At 36.1% G+C, this 25,055-nt stretch overlaps 1 protein-coding gene across 26 annotated transcripts in view; it reads left to right on the top strand.

Annotated features, from left to right (window-relative positions):
- LOC103029844 (laminin subunit alpha-3) overlaps positions 1 to 25,055 on the top strand; it is a 168,630-nt gene that overhangs the window by 125,921 nt on the left and 17,654 nt on the right. For all 26 annotated transcript variants that reach the window (XM_049483164.1, XM_049483161.1, XM_049483187.1 and 23 more), the window contains 26 exons: positions 660 to 761; positions 3,011 to 3,129; positions 3,253 to 3,336; positions 3,551 to 3,645; positions 6,216 to 6,269; positions 6,382 to 6,533; positions 7,671 to 7,781; positions 7,911 to 8,022; positions 8,846 to 9,013; positions 9,319 to 9,515; positions 10,462 to 10,578; positions 10,973 to 11,127; positions 12,251 to 12,392; positions 12,889 to 12,988; positions 14,493 to 14,609; positions 15,341 to 15,511; positions 15,960 to 16,111; positions 17,322 to 17,522; positions 18,304 to 18,452; positions 18,627 to 18,789; positions 19,653 to 19,786; positions 20,655 to 20,802; positions 21,274 to 21,378; positions 22,102 to 22,247; positions 23,433 to 23,550; positions 24,561 to 24,701. In XM_049483164.1, the coding sequence (XP_049339121.1) occupies positions 660 to 761; positions 3,011 to 3,129; positions 3,253 to 3,336; positions 3,551 to 3,645; positions 6,216 to 6,269; positions 6,382 to 6,533; positions 7,671 to 7,781; positions 7,911 to 8,022; positions 8,846 to 9,013; positions 9,319 to 9,515; positions 10,462 to 10,578; positions 10,973 to 11,127; positions 12,251 to 12,392; positions 12,889 to 12,988; positions 14,493 to 14,609; positions 15,341 to 15,511; positions 15,960 to 16,111; positions 17,322 to 17,522; positions 18,304 to 18,452; positions 18,627 to 18,789; positions 19,653 to 19,786; positions 20,655 to 20,802; positions 21,274 to 21,378; positions 22,102 to 22,247; positions 23,433 to 23,550; positions 24,561 to 24,701 (3,453 nt within the window). The remainder of the gene's footprint in view (positions 1 to 659; positions 762 to 3,010; positions 3,130 to 3,252; positions 3,337 to 3,550; positions 3,646 to 6,215; positions 6,270 to 6,381; positions 6,534 to 7,670; positions 7,782 to 7,910; positions 8,023 to 8,845; positions 9,014 to 9,318; positions 9,516 to 10,461; positions 10,579 to 10,972; positions 11,128 to 12,250; positions 12,393 to 12,888; positions 12,989 to 14,492; positions 14,610 to 15,340; positions 15,512 to 15,959; positions 16,112 to 17,321; positions 17,523 to 18,303; positions 18,453 to 18,626; positions 18,790 to 19,652; positions 19,787 to 20,654; positions 20,803 to 21,273; positions 21,379 to 22,101; positions 22,248 to 23,432; positions 23,551 to 24,560; positions 24,702 to 25,055) is intronic.

Below are 25,055 nucleotides of genomic sequence, written 5' to 3'. Positions count from 1 at the left end.
CAAAACACAGAGCGATAAATATTATTTAAGGGTTATGCATGTACACTTGTTGGTTTCCTGGCTGGCTGTTTGGCTGGCTGGTTGACTGGCTGGCTGGTTGGCTTTTTGGCTGGCTGGTTGACTGACTGGCTGGCTGGTTGGCTGGCTAGTTGGTTGACTGGCTGGTTGGTTGACTGGCTAGTTAGTTGGCAGGCTAGTAAGTTGGCTGGCTGGCTGGTTGGTTGATTGGCTGGTCGGTTTGCCTGTGGGTTGGCTGGTTGGTTGGCTGGTTAATAGCAACATTATGCTTTTCTAAAAATAAAATTGCAAGAGCAAAACACAGTTTAAGAGCGATAAATATTATTTAAGGAATATGCACATACACTGTATTGTTGGTTGGCTAGCTGGCTGTTTGACTGGTTGTCTGGTTGGCTGGCTATATTTTAATTTTCTAATTTTTCAGATGCACCAGTATATGACCTTGTATCACATATTTTGGGTGAATGAACAAATGGCAGCATTTGGGATAAAATGTTAATTTTTAAATGTTTTTTTTTTAACAATAGCGTAAAATGTTTTACACTAATTCCATATTATAAAGAAACATGACATTTAAAGCACCCGTTTTATGTAAAATATGCATTAATTCTTCTTTCTCTCTGTCTCTCTCTTTTATACAGAGATGTTCTCGTGGGTTCTACAGAGACCGCAGTAGCCGCTGTGTGCCCTGTGTGTGTAACGGACTGTCGGATGACTGTGAGGAGAGTACTGGGAGATGTCTGGTAAGAATTTAATACGCAAGCTCTTAACTGTACACTCATTCATTATTATACCACAGTTCTTTCGTCGGTGTCTCGCCAGTTTAGGCCTGTGCGAGTGTGAGAAGCTACACCTACATCAATTATGGGTAACCCCACCATTTCAGTAACATGCAAAGCACTTTTTTTTGACCACACTGACCACAGAATTATGGGAGCAGGTTTGCCTACGAAGCTGAAGCTACTTAATAGTTCATAAAGACAGTATTATAATTATTCCCTTCAGAAACGTACATGCTGTCACACCCAGATCCACAGATCATTTGGGTTATTGTGGTTTTGGGTGAGTGTACTTTGTGTTCCCAGCATTTCACTGTAATTTTGGGTCTGGTCTGTCCTAATACATAAGAACAGTTCAGGTAAGAAGGGTAGGAGATTACAGGTGTAGACACACACTCTTACACAAGCTCATTTTGATGCAATGTCAGGACATGGAATCATAAATACCCCGAACATACAGTATAAACCTATAAAACATATACTTAACACATGCACCTTTATGCATACCTTTAAGTTATTGTTTGAAGTTTAAATAATTAAATGTTAAATGTGGTCAAAAATGCCCAGATACAGCTTTACAAACCTATTTACAATTTATTTATTTTTTTGTGCCTTAAAATGAAATTAACAAATTTCCCTTTAATGGTGGCTTCTGTTCTGAGTGGCTGAAATATATATGTCACACAAAAGCCACATAGCATAGCATGCTATAGCATAGCGTAGCTTTGTTTGTAATTGCTTACAAGTGCTTCAGATTAGCTCAAGAACAGTAGAGTATAGAGAGCTATATGGAATGGGTTTCCATGTCCGAGCAGCTCCATCCAAGCCTTACATCACCAAATGCAATGCAAGCGAGCAGATACTTTTAGCACTTTTGCGTTAGCTTTTAGCCTAGCACATAAACTTGTATCACATATATTTTGGCTTTTCTGGTTGTGGCTACCTAACTTTTTTTACTTACCAACACTACAGCACATAAAAAGCCATGTTTGAAGGTGTTGTGCTACTTTCCACTCTGCAAAGTAGACTTTTGCTTTAGCAAGTGTTTGAAATCATGTGTTAACTGAGATGAATACTGTTTAGCGTTGTAGGGCACCCAGCTCTAAATGTACTCTAAATGAACTCTGGGGCTCCAGTTGGATGATGATGATCCAAGAATTACCTGTTTGAATCTTGGGTCATGCTGCTTGTTTGAAATCATTTTTTTAAAGAATATTTTAAACTCTAGCATTTATCTCAGTAACAAAATAGTTCACTTGGAAAGTAATTAATAATTCCAAATTAAATGTTTAGTTTACACGTGAAATTGTGTAAATTTCTGTTTCTGTTACTGTTAGAAAAGGAAACCATGCAAAATCATAGTTTCTGACTAGAAACTCTACATGCAATGACAAATTACTAGTAATAAGTAAAAATTAATTGGTCCAAGGATTACCTGTTTGAATCTTGGGTCATGCTGCTTAACATCAGCAGCCGGAGTCCGAGTGAACACTTTCCTCCGAGTCGGAGAAAATTGGAGAAAATTTGAAATAATATTTTAAACTCTAGCATTTATCTCAGTAATCAAAATAGTTCACCTGGACAGTAATTCCACATTAAATGTTTAGTTTACACATGAAATTGTGTAAATTTCTGTTTCTGTTACTGTTTCTGCTCCATTGATCTCAAAAGGAAAAGGAAACCATGCAAAATCATAGGTTCTGACTAGAAACTCTACATGCAATGACAAATTACTAGTAATTAGTAAAAATTCATTGGTCCAAGGATTACCTATTTAAATCTTGGGTCATGCTGCTTGACATCAGCAGCCGGAGTCCGAGAGAACACTTTCCTCCGGGTCGGAGAAAATCGGAGAAAATTTGAAATATATATTTTTAAAGAATATTTTAAATTCTAGCATTTATCTCAGTAACCGAAATAGTCCACGTGAACAGTAATTTCACATTAAATGTTTAGTTTACACATGAAATTGTGTAAATTTCTGTTTTTATTATGGTTTCTGCTCCATTGATCTCAAAAGGAAAAGGAAACCATGCAAAATCATAGGTTCTGACTAGTAGCTCTACATGCAATGACAAATTACTAGTAATTAGTAAAAAATCATTGGGAAATTAGAATAACATCTAGCTCAAAGTCCTTTTTGGGTGACAAAAATGCAGAATCTTCCATTTAAATCTCATCAGTGGTAATTAATGCTGCTGTTTATCCAACAGAATTGCCAGTACAACACTGCTGGAGACCACTGTGAGCGCTGTAAGGAGGGGTATTACGGCAGTGCTGCTCTGAGGACTTGTAAGATTTGCCCGTGTCCACTTCCTCAGACAAGCAACAAGTGAGTCAGAGCCACCAGGGTGTGGTGAACAAGCCCCGCTCATACCTTAATGCTTACCTTTCTGCATGTTGAGCTGTTGTTCTGTCAGTATGATGCACTCACGGTTTATTCTCCATGCTTCAGTTTCGCTGTTGGCTGCACTGAGCTGCTGTCTGGAAGATTCCAGTGTCAGTGTAAAGCTGGCTACACTGGAGAACGATGTGAAAGGTGAGATTTACTTACAGTAACTTTCAATCAGAATCCAATAAGAGATTTGTGAACATGAAAGATCTTTACATTTAAACCTTTACAACTGTACACGCAGTGCTTTTTATATTTTTATCTATTATCTATATTAGAATAATAGATACTATGCTGCTATTGTTGATTCAGCAGAGTGATATGATTGGTTGGAATTAGCATTTTTTTTTTTTACCCTCAGGTGTGCTCCTGGTTACTATGGTGACCCCGAGGTGTTTGGGGGTAGATGTCGTCCGTGCAACTGCAATGGAAACTCCTGTTCACCAAAGACTGGAGGTACTGTAGATTATTGTGTGTTTAAAACTGTGATTCTTTCATCTTAAATTATGGCCCATTAGTTTATTACACAGGATGAACTGATTTTGTTATTTTTAGCCTGAAAGTCGATTTCAGTGGATTCCCTTGGATAAAACATTGATAGCATAAGAAAACTTCAGGAATATAAAGCTATTTTGAACTTAATTTGTGAGATTTATTTATTTATTTATTTAATGAACCTGTTTCATGATTAACATTTTCTATGCGAGTTTAAGTTGAGTTCTTAATAAACCACTGACTTATATCTGTATTATTTAGTAGCTTCTGTTTCTGCCTCTATATGCTAATATTGGTTGTGACACTGGGTGACCAAAGTAAAAATTTAGTATGATATCAGGACTGAATTTAATTTAATGATCACAGCTGTGATACTAAGAAGAAAGAATTGTCAGACATCACAAGCTGACATCATGTTGGCACAAAATAAAACAGTTAGTGTAGTTTAGTTAGTTAGTGACCGTCAAAAATTTGGACACACCTTTACATTCCATGTTTGTTTTTTTCCTACATTGTAAATGAATTTTGAAATCTAGGAAGACTATAAAGCAACACATAAGGAATCATGTAGTATATTAAAAGTGTTAACAAAAAAAAAATATATATATATATATATATCAGTTGCAGATGCTGGTCTTTCAAGGAGGGGAAGCTCAATTTCGGCCTACATCTTAAAATATGTAGTTTTATTTATACATAAATTCTACTCTCCCTGAGATGTTTTCACTACACAACAAAAAGGTACCCATTCTTTACATTGAACAATTACATAAAAAGACGCTATGACATGAATAAACATAAAATGATCAGTAAAAAAAACATCACGCAAAATCTTTAAAATTGGTAAAGTAAAAATGCAGGTAAATTTAGTTCCTTTTTGGACAGTTTAAATTTCCTTGAGTAATCCCTTTATTAATTTAAATTATTTAAATTATTTTTAATGATAACACAATACTTAGCTACTACTTGCCCCTGTTCATTTATGTCCTGAGATCGTTTCATCAAGAGGAATGGCCATCAGTACATTTTATTTGTTACAGCACTTCCAGTCAGCCCGCTCACTTTATCATACCAGAACAGCTGAAAATACCTGTTACTTTACCCACCTTTTACACCAAATTAATCTGAGCAGTTGATCTGCCCTGCTGTTTAACTCTAAGTTTTTCTTCGTAAGGAAGACTATCAAATGGCTTCTCCAAAATCTGGTCCACAACATTAAAACTGTCTGACATTATGTGCAGCTTGCACTGGCGCGAGGCTAGTGTGAAGTGTGTCCGTGTTTTACACTAAAAGATCGCTGATTCGCTCATTTCGCTGTCAATCAAAAAGGGACTCCGCCTCAGACAGATCATCCAATCATCACGCAGAAGCTGAGCGTCCGGGCCGGCCGAGGACAGCCCACTGCCCCATAGACCCCCAGAGACGCTGAGCGTCCGATGGGCGGGACAAAGCCCAGCATTTATCCAATGACTCGTCTCGTTTGGCCGCGCGCTTTGCTCCGTTATTGAAGTTTGTGGACGCTCAGCGTCCGCACTGTTTAAAGCAGCACTGCGAGAATGAGTGAGAGGAAAGCCGCGGCGTTACCAGTGATAAGAAGCTGATTCTGAACTAAGTTCAGCGCGTTGTAGCGCATATTTAATCAGTGATATGTACACACAACAGTATATATTTAATCACTTATTTTTTTTTACATTTTAGGGGAAGCTGAGCTTCCCTTGCAGTCTTAGAGCAATCGCCACTTATATATATATTTATTTATTTATTTATTTATTTTTTGGTATGTTTAACACTTTTAAGTTACTACATGATTCCTTATGTTTTTTTTATATATAAAAAAAATATATATAAGAGGAAACTCTTGCTCTTTCTCTTTCCTGGAGCACTCCTGATGAGAGCCAGTTTCGTCTTGACTTTGATAGTCTTTGCAACTGCACTTGAAAACACTTGAAATGTTTTGGATTGAATTACCTTAATTTCTTGATTTAGTTGAAGATTTCTTGCCATAATATGGATGAGAACATTACCAACTCTGCATCTTCAACTGATGCTCTCAAACATATTAAGAAGCAGGAAATTCAAGTAATTTACCTAAGACTAGTTCAGCACAGCTGTTAAAAATGACTGATAATGAAAAGCCACGGAATTTAAGGTGTGTCCAAACGTTTGACTGGTACTGTATAGTGACCAAAACCCATTGAGTGTAGTGTTGTGTGATTGGTTCATTTTGCCAAATGACTGCTTTGACTTGATACTTAAATGGATAAAAATGTTTCTCATGTGAGAAAGCTCTATATTTGCAGGTGTTCCTACATAATAAAATTCTGTGACTCCAGAAAGTGTTGTTTTCTGACACCTGAGTGTATTCTTACTCTATGTTTCCAAGAACTGTAATCTATACATAATTTAAATTCTTCAGTGTAAAATTAACTCCTCCCCCAAACAAACCCAGATTAAGACCTGTGTGCAGACTGTTTGAATCAATTGTAAAATGGATTATTCATTCTTCACTAACTGAAATTCTCCTCCTTCAGCATGCAATAATGGCCAGGTGCCCAAAGACATCGACCCGGAAGTGGGATGTCAAGGTATGTAAATTTAAGCTTTAGCTTTTTAGTCATTTAGCTTTATTAATATTTCATAAACGAAGAGAACTCAACGCTGCCAGTCAGTAAAATCCTTATTCCTGCATTTTCTCAGAGTGCGACAACTGTGCTCAGACCTTACTAAACGATCTGGATCGTCTGGAGGAGGAACTGCTTCAGATAAAGGCTGATCTGGATAATATGAATTCCAGCTCCTCTGCTTACATTCGTCTGAAGAAGCTGGAGGAGGCCATTGCTGACACTAAGGTACAGTATTTCACCACATGGTTACGCTTTATAACAGGTTCTGATGATGCAGTGTGGAATGAAGTGCTTGAGAAAGCTGACAGCAGACTCATTAGTGGCACATTTTGAAGTTTTGGAGGCGCCTGGAATCTCAGGTTTAATGAGATAATAGCCTGAAGCTGCTGGTATAAACAATTATAGGAAACCATGATTTAAATACTGGCATAAATATTTTTCAACCATTTTTTTTTTTGCTTATGTCTTATCTCCAAAAAAAAAACTCCAAAACTCACAAGAAACAGAAACAAGTGAGCATCTATTCATTCTGTTCACTTCTTTTATAATTAAGTTTATGTTTTAAATAGGTTTCTCTAGTTAATTGACCCTTGATTACAGACATGGCTACTAAATATTTAGTCTAACAAGCTATGGACTTGATATAACACAGTGGACCAACACCACCGTCTGCTGACAACTTTTATGAAGATGCAGATTTCATTTTCCAGCAGGAGTTGGCACACTGCCCACACTGCCAAAAGCACAAATTGGTCTTATAATGTAATATTCTAATTTTCTGAAATACTGATTTATGGGTTTTCATTAGCTGTAAGCCATAATCATCAACAATATATAAAATAACACTTATAATAGATCACTCTGTGTGTAATATATCTATATAATATGAGTTTCTTATTTTGAACAGAACTACTAAAATAAAGTAACTTTTCAATGATATATATATATATATATATATATATATATATATATATATATATATATATATATATATATACACTTCTACACACACTATTACTATGTGAAATTTCACACACTATGTCCCATTAAACGTAGGTCAAAATTGATGCTGATAAATGTGTTATAAAATAAACTTCACAACTGTAATTAATCAGTAATAATAAATACCTTACCAGTAGTTTACATAACATTGTTATGCGGATTGTTAATGTGAAATTACACAGATTACACACACTTATTATAAACTGGGACCTCTGATTATGAAAGATTTATTTTCATGTTGGAAAACTGAGTGAATTGTTCCTATAAACTGAGGCCTGGAACCATTGCTTCCAATTATGTATCTAAATCAAGTTTCTGATTTTTATGTGTTTTGTTTGCTTGTTTTTTCTCCTCTCTCAGAATGTGGTGACGGATTACGGTGCAGCGGTGGACAGACTGAGCCCTAAAGTGACTGAGCTAGAACGAGACGCACTCGTGCTGACCGGCAACATTAAACTGCTGAACGACAAGGTAGTTTATAACCCAGGAGGGTCCACTCAAACCCAGCACAGCGAAACTCCTGAAATTAATGAAATTAAATGTTCTGATCATTAACATACACGTTATTTGGGTGTGTGTGTTTGTGTGAATGGTGTTTAGGCTGAGAACAGATCCAAAGATGCCCAGGCTGCTGCTGAGAATATCGAGAAGACCCATGAAAAAGCTAAAGCTCTGTACAGCCAGACCCTGGATCTACTGGCAAAAATCAATGGTACACAAATCATCCTCAAATCAGCTTCATTTTCTGACTTCAAATCACTGGTCACTGCATTTATTATACATTTATTATGATTAGAAAGGGCTATGAGTGGTCCAGCGGTCTGAAACTCTGCCACTATGATCGGGAGATTGCTAATTCGAATCCCAGTCATGCAGCTTGCCATCAGCTGCCAGAGCCCTGAGAGAGCACGATTGGAAGTGCTCTCTCTGGGTGGGTAGATGGAGCTTTTTCCCCTCATCACTCCTAGGGTGATGTTGATCAGCACAAGGCATCTGTGAGCTGATGTATCAGAAAAGAGGTGGTGGATGACTTCACATGTGTCGAAGGAGGCATGTGCTAGTCTTCACCTTCCTGGTATTGTGGCATCACCTGTTAGGGGGAAATACAGCGGACTAGCAGCTGAATGGGTGGGGCAATTGGCCAAAAAAATTTAAATAAATTGGAAGACATTTTTATGATTAGAACTTTTCTAATGTTAATTGATGTTTAAATGTATTCTCAAACTGTGAGTTTTTATAAATTGTTAAAATATGCGATAACACTTTTTATTAAGGGTACCTAAATAGGAGCTTCATAACACATTCATTAGCACTGAGAAAATTATTTTGAAAGCAAAACTTAAATATTCATGAATAGCTTATTCCAGGCCATAAGACATTTTAAGAAATAAATTATAGACAAAATTGACATGCATTATATTTGCTACAAAAATTAGCTACGTTTTATTGAAATTTTTTTTGACATAATAAAACAAATGGGACCTGTAGAATTGAATGGCAGTATATGGATGGTGTCTCTCTCCATTGTGTTTCAGAGCTGTTGAAGCTGATGCAGAACACTGACTGGCCGAATGGGTCTCAGCCCTCGGGGGATGTGAATAAACTGCTGGCGGAGGCTGAGCGCCTGGTGAAGGAGATGCAGGGGAGAAACCTTAAACCCCAGAACGATGCAGCTGTGAAGGAGCTGGACGAGGCACAGAAACGTAGGTTTTTACCTCAGGTTTTTTCCTCAGGTTTTTACCTGAGATCACCCAAAATTAAGAATTATAATTCATTTAATCTTTAAAAACTTCCAAAATGTTTATTAGTGGTTGATGTGGCACAGTGGATAACACCACCACCTGCTTGTAAGCTACCAGATTATGTTGGAGACTGGGGTTCAATTCCCCGTCTGGGTGACTATACTGTGATACACCAATAAGAGTCCCTGGGCGTGTATAAATGTAATGAAGTAGTGAAAGTCATCAGTATCTCTTATCCAGAATGTCCATGTCTGTTTGCTCTGCAGTTCTAGAGTACGTCAAGAACAACTGCACCAAACAGTACAATCAGAACCTGGAGTCCGCCACACGGATCAAGGATCAGCTGAATAACTATGAAGCCAAGCTGAAGGAGCTGGAGGCGGCCCTCAAAGAGGCCAGCAGCACAGTGCAGAGAGCTAACAACCAGAACGGCCTCAACAACAAGACCCTGAGCGACGTGATGGTAAGAAAGAATGTGGTGATGCAGTCTTTCTCTAACTCTCAAATATACACTCACATACAATATATGCACAAAAGTATCGGGACACACGCTTATTCTTTATTTCTTCTGTATCAGTTTAGGGTGTTTCAAAAGAGTGTATCCTACTTTTGGTAGAGTTATGGTCTCTACTATTTAGCAATTGCTTTCTACTTGATTTTTAAGAAATATTCCTTTTAGAATTTGATTGCGTTTAGCAACTAGAGGAGCATTAGTGAGATCCTCAACTCCCAACTCATCCCAAAAGTGTTGGATAGAGTGCCATCTTTCAGAGAACACAGTTCCACTGTTCCACAGCTCAATGCTGGCCGGCTTTATACCCCTCTAGCTCATGCCTGGTGTTGGCATGGTGCCATTAGTATCATGTTTATGGGTGTAGCTGAATGCATTATTTAGTAGGGGTTTCCTCAAACATTTGGACATATAGTGTATTAGTGCATCTTAAAAAATTAGAATATCATTGAAAAGTTACTTTATTTCAGTAATTTAGTTTAAAATGTGAAACTCTTATATTATATAGATGTATTACACACAGAGTGATCTATTTTAAGTGTTCATTTCTTTTATTGTTGATGATTATGGCTTACAGCCAATGAAAACCCAAAAATCTGATGCAGATTTCATTTTCCAGCAGTACTTGGCACACTGCCCACACTGCCAAAAGTACCAAATGGTCTTATACAATATTATATATTTTCTGAGATACTGATTTTTGAGCTATAAGCCATAATCATTAACAATAAAATGCATAAACGCTTAAAATAGATCTCTCTGTGTGTAATACATCTATATAATATATGAATTTTTTAATGATATTACATTTTTTGAGATGCACTAGTAAATGAAGAACTTTATTGTTGGATTCAACATAGTTATTTAATTGTTTGTTTTGTGTTTTGTTCTCTTTTAGGAGAAAATGAAGAAGTTGCAGCAGGAGAAGGACAGCGTTTCTAAGGAAATTGTTTTAGCCAAGCAGCAGCTGAATGCCACAGAAGACCTGCTGAAAATGCTCAGCGACAGCAAAAAGGTAGAATTTCAGGAAAATTGTGGTCCTTGTGGACCAATTTCACAAACCATGTCTTAGGTAACCAGATGACTTAAACCGACTTGTTGAACATGTAATGTCAAACTGAAAAACTATGAATAATAGTGTGCTTCATAAAATAAATAGTAAAATAAATAGTAGGATCAAAACACTTTGATCTATGCAGCTGACAAGGATCTTTTAACCATATTCATAGCAGATTGCAAAGTTTTATCTGATAGGCCAAACCCAATTCATCATCACAACCTATACAGAGAACACCAAACCTCACTTTGTACTCAATCAGCTTTATAGAGAAATCATGCTGTGTGGTATTTACCTCACTGTTTCAGCTGTGTGGACAGGTCACTGAATTCTCATTTTTCTATCCTGACAGGAATACGAACAGCTGGCAGCACAGCTGGATGGAGCCAAGACAGATCTCACCAGCAAGATAAACACCATCTCACAGGCAGCTGCAAAGGAGGGCCTGGTGAAGAGAGCAGAGGATCATGCTGCCATGCTGAGCAAACTGGCCAACGACCTTCAGCAGTAAGACTTAACATTTTACTCATACCATTTTGGCCACTGTCATCTTATGTTGATGATTCTTAATAATCTGCTCACAGTATATATGTATATATATATATTTCCACAAATGTTCCTATATGAAAAAAGTAGTTACTGTATTTTCCGCACTATAAGGCGCACCAGATTATGAGGTGCATTATTATGCAATAGTAAGGAACAGGGGTGTCTACATGTTTTCCTTCTAATTCAGCAGATCTTGCCGCTGGGTGGTGGTGGTTGGGGGGTAACTAAGTTAAGTAGAGCAAAGCTAAGTAAACAAAACTGTAATTATAAAAAAGAAACACTTTCTTTTAAAGTCAAACAAGCGCTGCATGTTAATTTACACAAATTTCTGTCCTAAAAACTGTTTTTTTATTTTTATTTTTTGGGTGAGTAAAGCACTTCTGTTTATTTACAGTAAGCTTAGAGTTCCACTAAGTCTGGGTGCTTAGTGCAGTTAGCGGCTAATGCTAATACTGCTCCAGTCTCAGTGCTGGAGAACTAAACTGAAACTCCTGTATAACGCTGTACTTCAGTGGCGTGGCTTTACTGCTCCTTACAACCTGACTGGGAGAATTCATACACAAAGTGCACCGGATTGTAAGATGCACTGACAATTTTTGGTAAAATTAAAGGATTTTAAGTGCGCTTAATAGTGTGAAAAATAGGGTAATCAAGTTGTAGCTATATATGGCTCATGTAGGATTTAGAAATCACATGTATAGGTCTAATTAAGATGATTTAAGACAATGTTATGTAGCTAATGTATCTTAAAATAGCAGTTTTAAAATAATTTTAATGATACATTGACTTGTAATTGGAAGAATGACATGTCTGTCATTGCCACTCCAAGTGTGATTTGTATTTACTGCAGTGGAGTGAAAGTGAGTTACACTCCACAGCTGTAGGGGGAGTCCAAGAGCAAAAATACCAATTCTTGCAAACTGCAAAATTTTGCCATGATTTTGATATATTTGGATACTCACAACCAGAAAAAGTATGAAGTGCAGATTTTTCTATTCACAGTGAAAATCAAAGGGATAGAAAGGAGTGTTTAATAAAAAAACGTATAAAAACAGAAACTGATGTATGCTTTTTTCCACAGGGCGGTGAAGAACTCGAGTGGACGCACTGATGTACAGAACGCTCTCTCTGCTATAGACGCGTACAGGAACATCACAGAGGCAGTCAAAGCTGCTGAAGAGGCGGCCAGGAGAGCCAAGGAGGCAGCAGACAAAGCACTGAATGTAAGACTTTCAAAAAGAATTTATTAAAAAATGAATTAAAGCTATACTCAGTTTTGATTTAGTTTAGTTTGATTAATGATTAATATGCTGTAGATGTAGATTAGAACTTTGAATATATTGCTGCCTTCCACAGGTTTCCCTCCAGAGAAATGACTATTTTTATTAGGGGTGACATGCAGTTGACTTTATAGCTAGTTACAAAATAATGAAAATCAGACTTTTTTCAACATTGTTTTTTTATGTAAAATTTGTAATGTGTAAATTTGAGTTATAGTTAATATAGTTTTTATATAATATTGTTGTATTAATTCAAAAAGCAAAAATGTATGTGGAAGATGCTAAATGTACTCAATTCTTGAATGAGCCATATAGCATTTTAACTGGATTTAGTGAATTTAAATTAAAGTAGTTTAATCTACTGAAAGTATTATCTTTACATTACTTAACATTACTTGGGTCTATTTTTTTTTCTCTTTGTGTCGTTTTGTTTGGGCAGGACATTACACAGGGTGATGTAACCAACAGAGCAAAAGATCTGAAAGATGAGAGCAACCGGCTCCTCAAAGATGCCAAGAACGCAGCAAAAGACCTGAAACGTGAGCAGAACACACACACAACATGCTCTCTACATGACAAATGGTCAGTTGATGCTCAACTGACATTCAACTAACATTCAACTGCATGTCTATTAACTGCAACTTAATTAGTACCAGTTCATAAATAGAACATAATAGAACATAATCCTAATCCTAAACTTATCCTTAACCTTAACCCTTAATCAACCCTAAAATCTAACCCTACACCTAACCCTAACCTTAACCCTTAATCAACCCTAAAATCTAACCCTACACCTAATCCTAACCTTAACCCTTAATCAACCCTAAAATATAACCCTACACCTAATCCTAACCTTAACCCTTAATCAACCCTAAAATCTAACCCTACACCTAACCCTAACCTTAACCCTTAATCATCCCTAAAATCTAACCCTACACCTAACACTAACCTTAACCCTTAATCAACCCTAAAATCTAACCCTACACCTAATCCTAACCTTAACCCTTAATCAACCCTAAAATCTAACCCTACACCTAATCCTAACCTTAACCCTTAATCAACCCTAAAATATAACCCTACACCTAATCCTAACCTTAACCCTTAATCAACCCTAAAATCTAACCCTACACCTAACCTTAACCCTTAATCAACCCTAAAATCTAACCCTACACCTAACCCTAACCTTAACCCTTAATCATCCCTAAAATCTAACCCTACACCTAACACTAACCTTAACCCTTAATCATCCCTAAAATCTAACCCTACACCTAACACTAACCTTAACCCTTAATCAACCCTAAAATCTAACCATACACCTAATCCTAACCTTAACCCTTAATCAACCCTAAAATCTAACCCTACACCTAACCCTAACCTTAACCCTTAATCAACCCTAAAATCTAACCCTACACCTAATCCTAACCTTAACCCTTAATCAACCCTAAAATCTAACCCTACACCTAACCCTAACCTTAACCCTTAATCATCCCTAAAATCTAACCCTTCACCCAGCCCTAACTATATCAACCCTAAAATCTAACCCTACACCTAACCCCAACCTTAACCCTTAATCAACCCTAAAATCTAACCCTACACCTAACCCCAACCTTAACCCTTAATCAACCCTAAAATCTAACCCTTGACCCAGCCCTAACTATATCAACCCTAAAATCTAACCCTACACCTAACCCCAACCTTAACCCTTAATCAACCCTAAAATCTAACCCTATCCTAAACTTAAACAAATCTAACTCTAAACCCAGTGCTAAAATGTTAAAATTAGAGTTTGGGTTAGAGTTGGATTTTGGGTTACGTTTAATAGAGGATTATTTACTTTTGCCTTTCAGTTAAATTGCATTTAATAGACATGCAGTTAAATGTTAGCTGGTATCAGTTGAGCATCATCAAATTGACCATCCAAGTAAAGTGTTACCGACAAATGTATCTTAATGTAATTAAAGACACATTACAGTTGACGTTTGCTTTTTTTTGTATTTTATAGTTATCACTGTTTGATGTAACTGTTTAATACTTGTGTATCAGAGGCCACAGAGGATCTGACCAACCAGAAGCAGCGATTAGACGATGCTGAGAGGAAGAAGGATGTGTTGAACAAGGAGCTGGCTGCTATAAACACTGACCTGAGTGGAATAAAGAGAGGTAGTGAAACTGTTCACCATGCTTTTACCTAATATAAATTACTTTTTTCCTTATTCTCTCTTTCTTGTTCTCTCTCTCTCTCTCTGTCTCTCTCTCTCTCTCCGTCTGTCTGTCTGTCTTCTCTTTCTTTTTCGTTCTCTCTCTCGCACTTTCTCTCTTTCTCATTCTCTTCTTGTTCTCTCTTTCTTGTTTTCTCTCTCTTTCTCTTCCTCGTTCTCTCTTTCTTGCTCTCTCTCATTCTCTCTCTTTCTCATTCTCTTTTTCCTGTTCTCTCTCTCTCATTTTCTCTCCCTCTTTCTCTCTCATTGTTGTTCTCTCTCACTCTTTCTCTCTTACTCTCATTCTCTCCTTCTCTTTCTCATTCTCTCTTTCTTGTTCTCTCTCGTTCTATCTCTTTCTCGTTCTCTTTTTTTCTCTCTCATTCTTTCACTCGTTTTCTTTCTTTCTCTCAATTTCTCATTCTCTCTTTCTTGTTCTTTCTTGTCTTTCTCTTTCTTAATCTCTTTTTTGTTCTATAGTTCTATCTATTTTTCTTGCTGGCTTTTAATCGAGTGTTGGGGGGCAGAGTGAAGTTTTATGTGTTCCTCACGAGGCTTTGGATTTATTCATATTTGTTCATATTTGGGACTTTCTGAATTGTGTGTGTAGTTTGTAGGAGTATGTGTTTTCTTGTGTATTTTATTGTGATGATAAAGTGTGGTTTAAAATCAAATCTCTCTATCTCTATGCAGATGATATTGGTAGAATGATTGATGCAGCAAAGAGAACAGCAGCAGATGCTAGCGCCTCGGCTAATGACACTCTGGACAAACTGAACGCCATCAAAGATGAGATCTCCAAGTTTAAGGCTACTCCATCCAGCAGTAACGTTGATGGTTTGCTCAGTGATGTTGATATGACAGGTGAGCGCATCAAACTTTTATATTATTATTATTACAGTATACATTTAAATCTGTTTTGGATGGATGGATGGATGGATGGAATATGGGTGAAATAATTGGTGAAAGGACTAGATAAATAGGTGGATGAACATGTTGGGGGGTGGATAGATGAGTGAACAAATGGGTAGATGTGTTTTAGGTTGGATGAATGGGTGGATATATTGACTTGGTGGTTGGATAGGGTGGTTTGTGAGCGGGTGGATGTCTGGATTTGAGGGTCAGTGGTTGGCTTTATGGACAAATGGGTGGATGGGTAGATAGGTAGGTGTGTTGGTGGATGGATGGATGAATGGATGGATGGATGGATGGGTTGATGGATGACTAGATACTGTAGATGGATGGATTCATATCTGTCTTTATGTGTAAGTAAATAAGCTTCCTCTCTAATAAAACCTGCGTCTCTTCACAGTGAAAAACCTGAGCACCTCCATCCCCTCCCTGCTGGATAAAATTTCCCAGGTGGAGAAGCTGAGCTCCGAGATTGACCCCAATAACAACATATCCAACAACATCAACCGCATTAAGGACCTGATTGAGCAAGCCCGAGCTGCTGCTAACAGGGTAAGACTATATTACCATTTTTTACTGCGTGAGAAATTGCTTAAAATCATCAGAAATTGATTGTCTACTCTTAGGCTTGTCACAGCTATTGCAATAACTATAACCAGTGCAATACAGGATATTATAATCTTAAGACCAGTTTTACCACTAATTTGAAGTATAAGAAAATATCAATATATTAAAATATCATGATATTTTATTTTGTAATCCTGTATCAATTTACAAACAAAGAATTGATTTTTTTAATTATTAGTCGTCAGACAGTGGTTCCTTTAGTGCTGTTAAGTGCTTTTTTTAAACCCCGCCCACTAGATTTGACAGGGTTGTACTCTGTCATCAGATCCCACTGTTCTGATCGAATAAAAAGTACACAATTAGTGTGTTTTTCATACTAAGACCAATTGATCACATTGCTTACAGTGACATATATTGATATATTTGCAATAGATTTTGTTATATTGCATCGTAACCTTGTGTGTGTGCTATGCATCATATTGCCAAGTTCTTTCTAATATATGAACCATGAACAATGAACCATTTTAAACTTTTAGTTTCTAATCACCATCAGAAAGCCTGTGACTGTTTTAAATGACTTTTTTATTAGTTTATCTTTTTTCTTATATTATTTTTATATTTTTGTTTATTTATTATTACTTTTATTTTTTATTTTCATTCTTGTTCCTAGTTCTATTACTCATTTAATCACTTATCATTTTTAATATTTTACTTTACTTCTACTATTATCTATTTACTTATTTTATATTTTATAATTTTTTTATGTCAAATTTGTTGTTTTTTTATGGTATTTTAGAATTTTCTGTTTTATATACATATTTTTATTAAATGTTGAATTAAAATGCGTACTTTTTTTTACTTTTTTATTTATTTATTTTTTAACTATTTTATTCATTATTATTTCTAAATTATCATTAAATGTGTTCAATCCCTTTGATGTTATAAAGGCTCGGCAACATTGTAAATGAGGGTCTCCCTCAGTGTTTCTTCCCGAGTGAAAATAAAGGTTGATTGATTGATTGATTGATATCTCTACCACTAATATAGATATTGATAATACACTGACATAATATCCAAATCTTGTTTTTTTTATTGTTTTTTAAAATAATAATACGTCATTTTGAGAATACATGCTTTTTGCAGCTTTTTGAAACAGTACGCCGGCTGTATCTGTAACTCTGCTGGATGTTTGTAGATTATGGTGCCCATGAAGTTTAATGGAGACGGCTATGTGGAGCTGCGTGCCCCGAAGGACCTGGATGATCTGAGAGCCTACACAGCTCTGAGCATCCTCCTCCAGAGACCTGAAGACTCCCGAGGAGACGATCTCCGCAGACGCCGCCAGACCAGCCCAGGCAGGGGAAATCTGTTCGTGCTCTACCTCGGAAACAGAGACGTGAGTTTTTAGATTCTCTAACCATACACTGACATGCCACATGTCATGAGACAGGAACTGGTGAAACGTCCCATAACTTTTGCCATGTCACATACAAATCCAAAAAGCTCTGCACTATGGGTCCTACATTGCATGTGGATGTTATTTGTTCTAGCTAGAAAATGCCAGTCACAATCATTACCACCCACTGCACTGCACTGCACTGTCCACTGTGGGTGGTAATATTAGTCTTCTGTGATGTTTTTTCCAGTTCTCACCTGACACTGTGTGGGTCGAGGAATGTTAAATAAGCCCACTTTGGAACTTTAGAAATGCAATGTCCCATATCCATTTGAACCCACTATCAGGCGTTGCATTGCCTTGTCATTCACAAGATACTACCTCACAACTTATACAGTTGGGGGAATTTCCAAGCCCTCCCCCGAGGTAACCTTTCGTAATCAGTTTTAATACTGCTATCCCATGACTTTTGGCATTTGTTCCAAAACAATGGGTTAAATCGTTACGCAATGTCTCAACTAATTGTTAGATTATTAGCTAAGACATAATTAAACGTTACAAAATCTTAACGCTTAAGACAATTTAAAAGAATGGCCTTGATTTATAATGTCTAAACTAGTATAAAAATGAATAATTAGGTCATTAGATAGACATTTTGTTGTATGTACTGTAAATTAATGACACTTAAACCATTAATTTACCAAAACGTCTTAATTTTTACTGATAATTTTAATGTAGTTTTAAGCTACACTAATATCTGTGTTTGTGCATTTTCTCTCAGGCAACAAAGGACTACATTGGCATGGCTCTGAAAAGCAACATCCTGGTTTTCGTTTACAAGCTGAATGGAAAGGTTTACGAGATGGAGACGGACTCAATCACTCCGTCAAAGGGGGTTCAGTCTTTCTTTGACAGAGTGGATCTCCAGAGGTGAGATTACACCACTGCACCACGAGGTTCAGTGGGGGCAACTTAAAAAAGCTGATAAATTCATTCATTAGGATGGGTGTATTTTTATGTCTTTTAAATATGTCTTTTACTGAGTCTCTCGGTATAAATCTGATCTGGTCTGAGTTTTATCTACTTTTTATTGTTATTCTTTAGAGTATACCAGGATGCCAGGATTAAACTCACAAAGGCCTTCACATCGACCAATCCTCCTGAACCACAATATTTCGAGCAATTAGGAGAGCCTCTCCAAAACCTGCTGAACCTCGACCCCAGTGAAGTGGTGTTTTATGTAGGCGGTTATCCGGATGACTTCACTGTAAGTTTCTCCTTTTCTTTCTTTTTCTTTATATGCCCTATTTTTTGTTTTATTATTTAATTCTCATGAATTAAACCTAGTCCTAGGCTAAACTTAGCAGTGCTGGATGAAGTAGCTCGACCGTGCACTTATAGTAGAGTTAAAGTAGAAGATATTAAAGTTAAAATATTACTCCAGTGAAAGTAGAAGACCTCTCTTTAGACCTCCACTTCAATAAAAATACAAAAGTATTTGCCTTTAAATGTACTTAAGTAACAAAAGTAAAAGTACCAGGATTTATCATGACAGGAGTTATCATTTTTTGTAATTTAGATTATTTTTTAAATAACTTATTTTACGAGAAGATCATTCTTGAATCACCAATATTTTAGTAGAATGTCATTAATTAATACAATTTTCATGAACAAGAAACAAGAAACTTTAAAACACAGATTTACCAATAGATTTTCCCTGACTATACTGTATCTGTGTATTCCATAATATTTAATCGTTAATATAGAAGTAGCCAGAATTGAGCACTCAATGCTATACGTTGAGTACAATGAAGTACTGTAAATACTTAATACAGGTACAAAAAAGTACAGTAACTAGTTGTATTGTACAAAAAAGAACACATTATAATAATAACGTAACTGTATATGTTTGCAGTTTTTTTTTTATTCATGCACTAGATATTCTTCATTACAGTATCATTTTTGTTATGTTACGTTATTGTTAGATTGTTATATGTTTAAAAAAATATTTCTATTGAAAAAAAAGTCTGTTGAAACTAAATATAATGTTTTTTATATATATATATATATATATATATATATATATATATATATATATATTCATTTGTCTTCATTTTTCCTCTTTTGTAGCCTCCTGCTCCACTCCAGTTCCCCAAATATAAGGGCTGTATTGAGTTTTCTTCTATGAATGAAAAGTTTATTAGTCTTTACAACTTTAAGTCTGTGAAACCTGCGAACACCACCCTGCCTGAGCCGTGCAAGAGGTAAAACCGCAATCAGTATCACACAAACACTAACAGTTATAGTTTTAAACATAGATTAAAACTGAAGCTGAATGTTGTTTGTCTGTGATTAATCCACATAACCGTTTTAAACCAGGGTAAATGGGTTTAGTAATGCAGAATGCATGGGGCTAAATAAAAAACCCTGAATTAATTCATTAACCCTTTCAGTTCCAGAAACAATACAATGGATAGTATGTTTTTTCTTCTTCTTTTTCTGTATATTCTTTCACTTCACACAGATTTAGACCTATTATTAATCAGAGTAGACATTTATAAGCCAGTCAAACAGCAGAGTAGCCCCGCCCACTGCATTTGGAAAAAAAAATAATAATAATCTGCTAACTGAAGTAAAGCATGGTAGCATCCCTGCTAATGTGGCAGAGCTAACAACACCTTTTCCCATCATGTTTTTGCTTTACAATATTATTTATAATTTGTGAAAATAATACATAAATGTATATATTTAAATGTTTGTAAAAAAATTAAAAAAAAACTTTATATGTTATATGAAATAAAAATAGCAGTGTTTAACATGACTGCACTTCAATGAACAGAAAAAAAATACCAATATGTTTTATTTTTTGTTTTATTTATTTATTTATTTTTATGTATCCTGTACTGGAGCACATTATACAGACAGAAACAGTATTTATATATATTTTTTTATATTTTGATCTATTATTATTATTATTATTATTATTATTATTATTATTTTGTTTATTTTTTCCATCACTAGAACGTAAGTCAGGTCTGAAAGGGTTAAGAGATGTGCCCCATTACTTTTGTCCATTTGCTGTATTAATGACTAACTGTTTTTTTTTTATATTTTTTTTGTGTGTGTGACTAGGTACTTTCCTCCATCTAATGATTACTTTGAAGGCTCTGGTTATATTAAAGCCAATTTTGGTGCCAGCGCTCTGGACAGAGTGCTGATTTTCCAACAGACGTTTGAGTCTAAAGCTCAAAACGCTCTTCTGATGTACATATCAAATGAGGTAAGCTCATGCTGATTACTTCTTCGATTGATTTAAAAGCATCTGTAGTGTTATATTGTTCAGCACAGGCATATATTAACTGATGTATTCAGGAAAAATGTTTGTAGTCATTTTCAGAGCATAAAACCTTAGATTGGCCGATTTAGTGTAATCAGTGTAATCAACAGGCCTGTTATTTATTTATTTAAAATGTATTGTGTATTGTTTAATCTGTAAGAGATAAAATATTTATAACAGAGACAATTGACCATAATTGATAATTGCTATGAATAAAATAATCTCTATATCTACTTTTGCATTGTCAATCATGTGTAAAAGCAGGTCAGTCTGCAATGTTTGCGAGGTTATTATAGTTTCTAACAGGAGAACACAACAGGAGGGGGTTAAGATAATAATTTAAGATAAATTTAATAGACTTTAATTTGTTTCTGCATTTTACCAACCAGTCCACCTCTCCTGATTCTTTTACAGACCACCTCCTACTGGATTACGATTGAGAGAGGACACTTTGTGATTCGTGGCAGAGTGAATGGCAAGTTCCTGCAGCCGAATATAACTGCAGGCACATATAAGCTGGTAAGACAAAGAAATAAGCATGCTTACAACACATAGTAGACCATGAAATTTTATCAGTCAGGTTTTAACGATTAGTAAAGCCACTCCACTGAAGTACAGAATTATAAGGGTGAGTTTTCAGTGAAGTTCCTCCAGCACTAAGGCTGGGTACAGCAGCATTAGCATTAGCCGCTAACACAGTGCTAGCTCTTTTGCTTTTCAGAGGCAAGCATATCAGACTGTAGTCTGTGTGTTTGCTGTGTTAAAACAAGCTACGCGGGACGAACCGCTAGCTGTTAGCGCCCTGGGTTATCACAGTGTTAACACTCTGGGTTCCTCAATCTAGCGATATCGGGCAACATTTACATCCCGTTAGTGCTGTGGTTAGTGGCTAACGCTAATGCTGCTGCACCCAGCCTTAGTGCTGGAGAAACTTCACTGTAAACTCACTCTTATTGGAAGTCTAAGCTTACTGTAAATAAAGAAAAAAGTGCAAATAAAAAGTTTTCATGAGAGATATCTGTGTAGAATAACATTCAACGCATGTTTGACTATGCGCAATTTTAGTGAATATTCGATTACTATAAAAAAAAAAAGGTTTATAGGTGTAGTTTGCTATAAACATTTGCATAGTTTCCTGTATATAAATGTTTTACAATTTGTCCACATGGTGGCATTGAGGTTTCCCACAGCAGCTCCTGATCATCTGACCTTCTGTTCATTTTTGTTTCTTCATTTCTCTAGAGCGGGGATCTGATGGTCATTTTTCAGAATAATGAACGCTACATTTCTGTCCGCTGGAAACGAGTGGCCGTTTTACAATTCCAATACACTCCAGAGTCTTTTAACACCTATTATATTGGAGGCATTCCCAAGGAGTTGAGAGAGAGGTGGGTATTTCCATTTATTTGGGTTGTTATTGTGCCTCTTTTTTGTAGCATTTTATATTTTTCAAGATTTACTCTCAATGCACACATTACTACACATATAGTGAATACCGTTAACCTTCAGTTTCTCTTGACTGATTGTTGTTTTTAATATCTTTCTCAAAATCCGAAGATGTGTTTTGTGAGTAATTTAGGTATTTTAATTATTAATTTAGCAATTTTAATAATATTATATATTTAAAAATGAAAGAACTCCCCGTCACATTCACACAGTTTTATTTTCAAAGGACTGAAGACACTTGCTGCTACATATTCAGTATAATAATAAATTTTACTTAATATTTCTAAGATTATATCCATCATCCATAGCTGAGGTGAAGCTTAACCTGTCATGGCAAAATATCACAGCAATTAAAAAAAAAAAAAATAGAAAATCTAATTTTCTTTTTTTTTATCAGAACAAGCTTAACATGATCAATTCAACATGTTTAATTCTAAGTTAAATAAGTTTTCATTGAATGCTAGTTTTCACTCAAATTTGACACATGCAAAGGAACACAGAGTGGTCCAGTGGACCAAGGTGCTGCCACTATGATCAGGAGATCACTGGCTTGAATCCTGGTCATGCTGCTTGTCATCAGCTGCTGGAGCCCTGAGAGAGCACAATTGGCTTTGCTCTCTCTGGGTGGGTAGATGGCGCTCTTTCCACTCATCACTCTAAAGGGTGATGTGAATCAGCACAGGGCGTCTGTGAGCTGATGTATCAGAACCGTGTCATTGCGTTTTCCTCCGAGTGCGCTGTGATGCATGTGCTAGTCTTCTCCCTACTGGTTTTGGGGCATCACTACTGATGGGGGCAGTCCTAATGAGTGTGTTGGGTAATTGGCCTTAATCGGGGCGTAAACTTGGGGAGAAAATGGGTTAAAAAAAAATGTACACATACATGGCAGGATATATATATATATATAGTGAAAAAAAAGGGTTGCTATGGGTAAAGACAGGTTTCTATGTAATCTAAAGTCTTAAGCTTTAAACACTGTTTTCCAATAATTTAAAACTTTTTTAAAATATATGTTTTTCCATTTTTTTCCATTCTAATGATAATACTGCACAAATTGTTCTGGATTAAAACTGCTTTCAGCTTGATGTAACTGACCTGTCTGTCTGTCTGCTGTGTTCTCCTGATAGAGATAACATCAGCACGGTGCCTCTGAAGGGCTGTGTAAGTAACTTGGAGGCAGACCGCAGCAGTCCCACCATAGTTGAGCGAGTGGGTGTGGGACGAGGCTGTTACCCAGACCTGCAGGTGAGGAAGGGGGTCATGTGACTTTAGTTAGCAGTGTGTGGTCTGGGTGTGTGTGTGTTGGCTATGGTTAATATTGTAGGATCACAGAGAGCAGAGTAACAAGGCCAGGCCAAACTACATGATTTATTGAGCAGGAGAGAGTGTGAATGTGGTGTGGCACAGTGGATAACACCACAACCTGCTAGTGAGCTACCACATCATGTGGGAGACTGGGGTTCAATTCCTGGTCTGGGTGACTGGATGCTGTGCTACACCAATAAGAGTCCTTGGGCTAGACTCCTAACACTACATTGGCTCACTTCTGTAATAGGAATAAGCCTGTAAGTCTCTTTGGATAAAAGTGTCGGCTAAATGCCAGACATGTAAAATCTATATGTATAATTCTATCATAAATTGGCAGCCCACTGGTGGAGACCCTTATTCACCCTTCAACACAACATCAGGAGTGTGAATAACACTCCATTTGTAAAATAACCAAAATAAGCACAACACAGATATTAATACATAAATAACACTCCATAAATTACCACTCTGTACCCATCTCGATGTATAAATATGTCTTAACAATGTGTATTGTATAATATTCTTAATATTGGACTGAAGTAGGAGTCTATTTTATGTATTTATTTTAATTAGTTTTTTTTTTTATAAGTTTAATGTAGAGACAGAATAAACACAAAGTTGTGAAGTGGTCAGTATTAGTACCATTTTATTTAGGGAACACAAAATTAAAATATTTTATTTATTTTTTTATTTTTTTAATAGAGCCTAAATTAGACATTTTAACATTTGGTTTGTTTTAAGAGTTTATTAAGATTATAGCTAGTATAGATAGTACAGAACTAAAAGTATTTTAAATGGAAAAAAGTCACTGTTGTATAAATGAAATGGTCTAAATGTCATTTGTCTTGTAATTGACAGGGAAAAAAACAGTGATAATAATGTATTAACTAGCTAAATAATTAAATAATAAAACATGGATTTTTACTGTGCTGTTTGTTTTTTTGCAGATCATTCGAAAGGCGGAGTTCCATTCCGGCAGCTCTTTAAAGACCCCAGCCGGAGGTTTCGACCTGTCTGGTGATGTGGCTCTATCCCTGGGCTTCAGGAGCACAGACAACGACGGCGTTCTGCTGCAGAACCGACAGGCTGTTAGTTTCCTCTTCAGCTTTTAATTATAATACATACAGCTCTGTAAAAAAAAAAGAGACCACTTCAGTTTCAGAATCAGTTTCTCTGATTTTACTATTTATAGGTTTATGTTTGAGTAAAATGAACATTATTGTTTTATTCTATAAACTACAGACAACATTTCTCCCAAATTCCAAATAAAAATATTGTCATTTAGAGCATTTATTTGCAGAAAATGAGAAATGGCTGAACTAACAAAAAAATGCAGAGCTTTCAGACTCAAATTATGCAAAAAAAAAAAAAAAGTTCATATTCATAAAGTTTTAAGAGTTCAGAAATTAATATTTGGTGGAATAGCCCTGGTTGTTTTTTAA

This window comes from Astyanax mexicanus, chromosome 8 (assembly GCF_023375975.1).
Source record: "Astyanax mexicanus isolate ESR-SI-001 chromosome 8, AstMex3_surface, whole genome shotgun sequence".
NCBI classification, from domain to species: Eukaryota; Metazoa; Chordata; class Actinopteri; order Characiformes; family Acestrorhamphidae; genus Astyanax; species Astyanax mexicanus.
The sequence above is the reverse complement of the archived record's forward strand: the minus strand, read 5'-3'. Positions and strand labels throughout refer to the sequence as shown.